This window comes from Alligator sinensis, unplaced genomic scaffold (assembly GCF_000455745.1).
Source record: "Alligator sinensis unplaced genomic scaffold, ASM45574v1 scaffold292_1, whole genome shotgun sequence".
NCBI lineage: Eukaryota > Metazoa > Chordata > Crocodylia > Alligatoridae > Alligator > Alligator sinensis.
The window spans coordinates 1060053-1069538 of record NW_005842509.1 but is presented as its reverse complement, the minus strand read 5'-3'; the positions used below and the strand labels follow the sequence as shown (position 1 = coordinate 1069538).

The following is a 9486-nucleotide window of genomic DNA, read 5'->3' as shown; positions in this document are numbered from 1 at the left end:
TTCCATCCATAGATGCTTCTCAAGCAAATCCCAGGATGTCATTCTCCTGTTGTACTCGGCCTTGGTGAGGCCGCAGCTGGAGTACTGCAGTCAGTTTTGGGCTCCACAATTCAAAAAGGATGTGGAGGAACTTGAGAGGGTGCAGAGGAGAGCCACACGCATGATCAAAGGTCAGGAAAACAGATATGATGAGAGGCTGAGAGCTATGGGGCTCTTCAGCCTGGAAAAGTGCAGGCTCAGGGGTGATCTGGTGGCCACCTATAAGTTTATCAGGGGTGCTCATCAGAATCTGGCATCTGTTCACCAGAGCGCCCCAAGGGATGAAAAGATCAAACTGTCACAAACTCCGCTGCGACCGATTCAGGATGGACGTAAGAGAGAACTTCTTCACTGTCCGAGCCCCCAAGTTCTGGAATAGACTGCCGTCGGAGGCGGTTCAAGCACCCACTTTGAACACCTTCAAGACACATTTGGATGCTTATCTTGCTGGGATCTTATGACCCCAGCTGACTTCCTGCCCCTGCGGCAGGGGGCTGGACTCGATGATCCTCTGGGGTCCCTTCCAGCCCAAATGTCTATGAAATATCTAAAACTGAAAGACTGTTTAAATTGCATGGGAATTTGTATAATTTCTCATTGTTGAAAAATACTTCATGGTACATAGACAACTTCTTTATATGTAAGTATGAAGTTGGGTTTTTGATTCTCTTAACTTTTACTTTCATTTTTAAATATGAAAGTACAAACAAGTCTTCCAGAAAACTCATTTAGAAATATTCTCATTACTGATTTAATAGCATTCTAGGTACTAGACCTACCATATTTACTTGATGCTAAGATGAGGCTTCCTCCCATTTAACATGGAGGGGAGGAAGGCCCTTGTCTTAGACTTGGGGGTGGGGGTGCACAAGCAGCTGCTGAGGCTCAGGTTCCAGCCCCTACCCCTGCTGCCTCTGTACTCTGCTATCTCCCCACTGCAGCCTCTCCACCCCACCACCACCACGCAGCCTCTGTTCCCCCATCTGCTCCTCTTCCTCCCCATCCTTACACCTGCTCCATGCTGGCAGGCTCCATCCACCCTAAAACCTGGGACACTAAGCACAGCCCCAGCCCAGCCCTGTAGCACTGGCATGCAGCGCACACAGCTTGGCTGGGACTGCTCAGTGCCCCAGGTTGCAGTATGGATGGAAACTGCTGGTCTCGAGCAAAGGTAAGGGAGGGAGGGAACAGGAAAAGAGGCTGTGGGGGAGGACCAGGAGGGGAAGAAGAAGGGGACGGGGAAGGAGGGAACAAGCAGGGGGCAGAAAGAAACAGGAGGCAAACTGTTTGACCTCCCCACACTACCTGCTCCCCTGTGGGGTGGGGGGGAGGGGGGGGAAATCAACCCTCCAAAAATTGGATTCTGTACATGGAAAATGAAAACAAATTGATACATTTTCCATGTATAGTATCTAATTATTGTGGAGGTTGTCTTAAATTCAGAGTCAACTTAGATTTGAGTAAATTCAGCGTTTTTCTTTCAGCGGCAAAGTACTTGCCTGAATGCTGGCTGAAAAGGAGTCCTAATTAAAGTTAACATACACAAGATGTTTAAACGGGGGTGAGAACAGATGTACCAGGTAAATCCTGGTTTACAACATAACCTATAAAACTGACTCATTTTAACTCTGCGGAAAGCTGTTTACAAGGCTGATACAGTGACCAAGTCAGAGAAATAGCAGGGTAACTCTGTGTCCTGGACAGTGACAATGCACAGGGTAGTGTTAACTGCTGCGGTGCCAATAGTAGTGGCAGCTATTTTTGTATCCCCTCCCCAAAAAGGCAACATCTGGAACTACTAGTGCCCTGATCTTTGTTACCCCTCTGCACCCCCCCACTTATGCTACTGAAAAAAATCTAAAAGGGAGACAGACTTTTTAAAACTTTACAAACCCAGTTTCCTTAGGTTAAGAAATTAGAGAACAGTATGCAACAAAAAACAGCTTTTAAAAAAAACCATTAAGTTTTTACCTCAAACTGAGGCCAATTCATAGACATCCCAGGACCTTGATTAGCTCTAAACCACCTAAGGTCTTCAACAGCATCTGCTGCTTTGATGTTCTGCTCCAATTCACGGTAGATATTTTTGTAACTACAAGACATATTAAGGTATAAATTAGAAATCTGGTAAATGTACTAATCAAATAGGAAAATGTATGTTTTATCATGTTTTCTGACGCATAACACATGACCAACTACTATATGGAATAGGACACAGCTGCTAAATAATGTGCAGAACTTAACAGTAGCAGTTAAAGGAATAAAAAGCAGAAGATGGGGCAGGGTGGCACTTTATACACCAGCTTGTCCAGAGAGGCATGAACTTCCATAGGCTAGAGACCACTTCATCAGAGGCTATGAATGAAATGTTATTCATAGTGTCTGACAAAATAAGCTATAGTCTATGAAAGCTTATGCCTCTCTGAACAAGTTAAGGTACCACCCTGTTCTGCCTTACTTCAGGCCAACTTCCTCTCTCTATTAATAGTTTAAAAAAATAAAATAAAATAAATGCAAAAAGTTATTTGGATAAAATATTTAGCTTTTAATAACTCAAGAGATTTTGGGGTGTTTCTGAAGTCATTATACAATATCACTCTGTATGTAAACACGGTGTTAGAAATGTGACATACAGGGCACCCAGCCACTTTAATTAAAATGCCTGCAGTATCACGTGTATTCAGCAGTGGGGGATCTTTAACTAAAACTTGTTTGGCAAGCATTCTATTCAAAGAGCTTCAGTTAAAGCACCCCTGCTGCCATTTTGAAACGTGGGACACTGAATACAGAAGATGCTGCAGCACGCTGGAGTGTTCTGATTAGAACACTCCAGCAAACTAATCAGAACATGTCAGAGCATATGTAAAAGTCCACTCAGTGACATATAAATGATACTACACATTTAACTCCATATGTAAATCCTTATTTTTAATATTGCCTAAAAACATTCCAAGATTTTATGCACGCTGGCCTAAAAGACAATGTTTTCCCTAGAACAAGGACAGGCAAAGTTTGGCCCGTGGGCTAGATCAGGCCTGTGGCAGACTTCATTTCCCAGCAGCCCCTGCCTGCATTTCCAAGGAGACCCCACAAATGGTGGCTCCATGACAGCACAGGGCCAGGGTTTCCATGGAGACCAACCCCAGCAACGCTGGCAGGGTGTGCAGCTGGGTGGGGAGTTGCTCTAGGGCTAGGATCTTGCAGTGGTGACAGCATGGTTTTGAGCTGGGGCACAGCTGTGATCCACTGCCTGTGTGCCTCAGGCAGGGGCGTGCAGGCAGCAGATCGCAGCTCTTCCCCAGCTCTGGACCATGCTATCACCACTGCAAGATCCCACGCCCCGGCTGCAGAGTAGTTCCCTGCCGAGCTGTGTGTCCTGCTGGTCAGTGCTGCTGGGGCTGGTGTCCATGGCTCTGCACTGTCACAGTGCTGCTGCTTCTGGGGTCTCCATGGACACTGGCTGCAGTGACATGGGCAGGGGCTGCTGGGAAATGGTTCAGCCATCAACCATATCTGCTGTTTTGCCCACCCCCACCCTAGAAGGTTACAGCATTGGAATGGAAAACTAATGAATTCTTATATTCATAGACCAAACCATAATAAAATCAAATCAGTAGCCAATGCAAGGTTTTCCAACATATCCTATGCTATCACATGCACAGGTCTGATATAAATACCTTCAAATACTGTATTTTCATTTCTTACCATGGGAAGCTATTTTGAAGTGCAACAGATTTACTTTTAAAATACTTTTTATTTAAAACAACAAATTCCATGTGGAGAGAGATGAAAAAGATCAATCTGACATATTCCCTTTAGTAACTATAGCCATTACTCCTAGTTTCATCCAAATATTTCTTTCCTCTTCTGCAGTCTTCAAATAGATGCTGGCTATGAAACAGGCAAACTATTAAGAGATCCACTTAGGGCCCATCTACATTTTCACTGCAATTAAGGACTCTGGACTTCAGACTACAATGGGTCATGCCAAGCTGTAGACATCCAACTTACAGCTTGCCAGTGAAGGGGGAACCTGGGATCATGATCCTGCCCCCCGCCCCCCTCACCACACTGGTAACTAGAAAGGGTGCAACTGGGGATCTGATCCCTGATCCCCCCCCACCCAAAAAAAAAAAAAAAAAAATCACACTTCCTACCATGCATCATCAGCAGCAATCCCTTGCAGTCGAAGATGTCTGACTTCCATTATTTTCTTATCTGTGGGTCTGAAGATGGCTGACAAGGCCAGACCAGAATCAATAGGTTCTATTGCAACTTGGGCACATGTTTCTATGTGGGGTGGATGGCTATGGATTCCTGATTTGGTCCATTACATGCTGCTGCTCCCACTTTTCCATCTCCTGTTGTCATTGTGAGGTTTCAAAGTACCGAGATCCTTGCAACAGACTCTTCCTTCATTTGGGATGGTCCTGGGCAATAGCCACCCACAAGTTGATGTAATTCTGCATTTTTTCCAAGATGGCCTTGAGGACATCCTTGAAGCACTTTCTCTACCTTCCTCTTGAGTGTACACCTTGACTGAGCTTGGAGAATAAAAATTGCTTCAGAAGTCTGGCGTCAGACATCCAGATGACATAGCTGGCTCAGCAAAGTTGATGTTGGATGATCATCGCCTCAATGCTCATGGTGTTCGCTTGTGAGACGATGCTAACATTGGTGAATTTGTCTTCCCACTGGATTGAAAGCATCTTCCATAGGCAGCATTGACGGTGCCTCTCCAGCTACTTGAAGCGTCTCCTGTACATTGTGCATGTCTTGGCTCCATACAGTAAGGTGGGGCTCATGACTGCTTGATAAACCATGAACTGGGTTTCAAATTCAAAGTCATGATCTTTGAACACCCAAGTCCTCCGGTGTCTGAAGGCTGCACTCCCACATCTTAGGTGATGTTGGATTTCTTCGTTGATGTGAGCCTTCTGCGAGAGATGGCTTTTGAGGTTCAGGAAATACTCAACATTCTCCAGAGTCTTGGTGCAAATCTGAATTATCGCAGCTTGTTGATGAAGGACCTTAGTCTTCTGAATGTTAAGCATCAGTCCCATTTTCTTGTATGCCTCAGTAAAAACATCAATGATTGCCTGAAGGTCTGCTTCCAAGTGAGCACAAACTACAGCATCATCAGCATACTGCAGCTTGATGACTGAGGTCAAGGTTTTGGCTCGGAGTTGGCTGAGATTAAACAGTTTACCATTCATTCAGCCCCACTCCGAAGCTTGTTGGTGGTCAGATGTAGCATCGCAATAAGGAATATTTTCTAACCATGCATGTGTGGCATAGCAGGAGGTGTGATTGCTGGGATCGTGGATCAGATCCTATGGCACCTTTAAATTAATATATTAGGCCAGGGGCCCAATATATTTATAACTCATCCACAAAACCCTTGTTTTTCCCCTCTTGCAAGTTACTTTTTCATTTTCTTTTCTACATTCCTCTAATAACCACTTAACCTCCAAGTGGATAGCAGAAAACTTTGCCATCATCTACATATTAGAAAACAGAAAAATAGGCTGTTTTAAAAGCAAGACATAGAATTTTATTGGTGTCTGTCACATACTACTCCTGATGCACAAGGAGGGAAAAAAATAGAGACTAAAACCATATTTAACTGAACAGAGATCCCTCAATCCCTCCCCGCCACCAAGATCTGTTTCTTGAGAGGGACAGACCCAAGTGGTCAAAAGGTTTTACATTATAAGTAAAACAGTCACAACCTGATGTGGACATACCAGCAAAAGAGCACCTTTACATAAAAAAGTTTGACATATGGGGTGATATATAGGAGAAGATGAGGTAAGTAAAAGCCTCATGATCTTTGATAGTCTGAAACCCTCAGATTTGACCTCCTCAATTGTGGACAGGGGCAAAGCAAAAAAAAATATTCCACAGGCGCTAGAAGACATTCATTTAATGGTGCAATGGGATCTGATCCCTGATGCCAACAATCACACCTCCTGCCTTGCATGTGTGGGGAACCTTTCCCTGATCCCAGGGTCCCTGTGCACTAGGAGGTCTAAAACCTGTGCTTACAGCTGGGCACATCACGATCTTTAAAAACCAGCATGGGTAGCCTAGTTGTATGCACAGATTTTAGACCGTCTCAAGATTTGGGAGAGGCTTCCTGATCACGGGCTCCCAGTATGCTGTGACCTTTAACCCCCGCACATGCAGCCCAGCAGGGCTGCAGGTGCAGCTTTGAAAGTGGTGCATAGAGGGGGGAAGCTGACCCAACAAATTCAAAGCTCCTTGGCAGTTACAGGGCAAGGTAGTTAACATGCTGGGCTGTCTGAAAGACCAGGGGGGCCTCCTGTGCAACCCAAAGTTTTAAAGTGCCTGGCCCTGCAGTTCCTGTAGCAGCTGTGGGGCAAGGCAGGAAAGGCTGCTGGGTACAGGGATTGCAGGGAGCCTTGCAATCTGCTCCCCTGGCAGCCCATTTTCCAGATCAGGACCAGGCCTGCCCTGGTTCCAGTGCCAACCCTGACAACTGTCGGCATCTGCATGGGGGCATGCTACACATTCAATTAATTGTGCCATGCAAACCAGCCACAAAAATGTTCTATAATTTTTTTGTGGGATGTCTTTGTGATTAATTTTCCATTTTATGGTGCCAGAGATTGGCTGAATGTGTAGCATTGTTATCATCTATGGTGCAATTAAAATGCTAATTGCACCATAAGTGAAACACGTGCCATGGGCTTACAGGGCAACATTGTCACCAACTACAAAAAAAATCTAACAGTAACAAGAAAAATAAGAAATAAAATATAGCCCTTAGAAGGCAAGATCCCAAACAACAGTGGACTGATCTCTCTTGCACACAGGTACCTAGCATGATAACCTGTTTAAATTAGGAAAATTGTTTTGATAGCCCTACTCCAAAGTCTTACTCTTTTCAACAATGAGTAAATGGTTAAACAGGTTTGAATTCTAGTTTAGCTAGTTAACTTATTTACAGACCTTCCCCTCCCTCCTCCCCCAAGCCTATTTGACCTTCTTGTTTTTGTCAGTTTTATACTGTACACTCTACAGATTTCCAGGTAATTGACAAGTGTTCAATTTCTGACAACTTAAGTGGAATAAAAAAAAAAATCTTAGTCACTATATGTTAAACTAGATGAGCACTCCATACTAATGTTTTATCCTGAACAAGACTAAACCTGATGGAAAAGGTTTACATTATTTTATTAGAAACTTTAGATACACTACCTGATTAAGCAGCACATTAATAAATTTAGTCATATGCCACATGCTAATTCATTGGATGTATCGTATTTAAGGGCAAAATTAAAACTTTTCTTGTTCAAGCTGCTTTAAAGTTTACCTCGCAATATTAGATAAATCCAGGTGTTTCTCAACTTCCAGTAACACTTCCCGGAAGAAACGTAGACGTTTTTCTTCAAACTGTTGGCACTGTTCAAATACCTGCTCCATGTTTTCCATATACTGAGGAGTAGTATTATCCAGCTCTTTCAGTGATTTTTCATACTTTTCTTTGGTCTAAAAAGAGATTAAAACTACTTTTTCCATGTGTTATATTACTAACTACACAACAGGCATAAAAATACTGATAAATGTCGAAAAATACCGCCCCGCGCCACCGAATCCACTGCCGGCTTCTTGACGTCCGGGGGTGGGGCCCCACACAGGCTGATTTGCCCTGGGCCCTGCACCCTGCTCATGTTGTCTCTGACTGGTGCTCAACCTTTCTGCCCCACAAGCTGGATGGATGGTGCTCGGTCTGTCTGAGGGCTGAGTCTGGCCATTAGGTCTGATTCATCACGTGGGGCAGGTGCAGCAGGGCCTGATTCAGCTGCATCCAGTGTGGCTCCAATCCAGCCATATGGGGGTAAGGGGCATGGCCCAGCCCCGATCCAGCCACATATGGCTTGGGAATTTGGCAGCAGGGGAGGGAAGGTAGTATTAATTGCCACTGCTCCACCACCACCAAATTTCCTGACTCATGGAGAGCCCTGCAGGCTGGATGCCATGGCTCTGCAGGCAGGGAGTTGAGCACCCCTGACCTAGAGCTATCTAGCTTTAATTTTATTTAGAGTTTGAAGCATTAATTGGAGGTTGTAGCATCAAAAAGGTTAACAGAGCAATGAAAGAATGGTTACTTAAAAACAAGTTATTCTTTACATGCTAGTCTCATGGATTCCAATTCTGATATATATATGGGTCCAATATGCATGTGAAATTGGATTCTTCTGGTTAGCAATACCCCTTAGGGATGTGCCTGCATTTTGCATGCCCTCCTGCTCCTAACCAAGGCCAACCATCTTTCAATTCAAATTTAATAGCCTGTCATTAATAAGAAGTGAAATTACTGTGGTACTACCTGTGTGCCATGGTAAAATGGCATGGTAAAATGGAAGCTGAACCATAATAGCTTAACCTTCAATAAAAGAGGTTTGCCACCATGATTTAGCTTCCATTTACTGAAGGTAAAGCATGTGTACCTGTTTACCTTCTGCACATCTTGTTTGCTTTTTTCCACTTTATCTTGTAGCTTTTTAAGTTGTTCAGGATTCAGTGCTGGATCTGCTTTGCTATTGGCTTCTCTGAACGTAGCCAATTTCTCCTCTTTGCATGCTGCATGGTATGCTTTCTTTGAAGCTTCCACCTATAAAACACATTCTTGAATCTTTGCATCTCATACATTTTATAAACAGTCAGCTATAGGAGTATCTAGGTTTTGTAATCACATTGCAATAAAGCCAATATTGTCAGTTTTTCTTTTGTAAAAATGTTGAAATCAGATCCTATGCTATATTCAAACAAATTTAGTTACAAAACAATTCAGCAGACTGAGCCTAAGGAAACTAAATACTAGGGGTACACTGAAAGATTTTTTTTGGTCGATATCGATGGCAGATTTATTAACCAGCCATATCAGCTAACACTGATCCAACTGCCGATATGCAGCCCAGCAGCTTGGATAGCAGCCTCCAGCCAGTAAGTCTGTGAAAGGGAAGGGGCATGGGGGAAGGAAGGGTGTGTGGGTGGCAGATTGAGGCCCCCCATGGTGAGGGAGGAAATAGGGCTGAGGCAGGAGCAGGCTCTGCCCATCCAACGCAGGGCACGGGATGGGAGGGTTGGGCTGGGGCTGCGCTCGGGGTGGGCAGGCAGCAGTGGCACTGGGAGGAGGGGGGGACACTACTGGGTGGGTTACAGCCACTCAAATTTGCCATAGCCATCCCACAGCTTTCCTCCCAGCATCACCACTGCCTGCCCCACCCTCCCTCACCCCCGGCCCAGTCCCCACTGCCAAGAAGAGCCCGATGCAGGCCCCAGCTCTGAACCCACAGCAGGCAACCTGCCCTCACCCCACACACAAATCTGGGGGGCACATACACTCCATGCCTCCCCCAGGGGTGTGCACTACAGCAGGAGCTGTGTCCCTCCCTACCCCCCACCCAATCCAGCCCC

At 44.9% G+C, this 9486-nt stretch overlaps 1 protein-coding gene across 9 annotated transcripts in view; it reads right to left on the bottom strand.

Annotated features, from left to right (window-relative positions):
- PACSIN2 (protein kinase C and casein kinase substrate in neurons 2) overlaps nucleotides 1–9486 on the bottom strand; it is a 138380-nt gene that overhangs the window by 20588 nt on the left and 108306 nt on the right. For all 9 annotated transcript variants that reach the window (XM_006031536.3, XM_025213209.1, XM_025213210.1 and 6 more), the window contains 3 exons: nucleotides 8525–8680; nucleotides 7379–7554; nucleotides 2011–2131 (listed from right to left, as the gene is read on the bottom strand). In XM_006031536.3, coding sequence (XP_006031598.1) covers nucleotides 2011–2131; nucleotides 7379–7554; nucleotides 8525–8680 — 453 coding nt within the window. The remainder of the gene's footprint in view (nucleotides 1–2010; nucleotides 2132–7378; nucleotides 7555–8524; nucleotides 8681–9486) is intronic.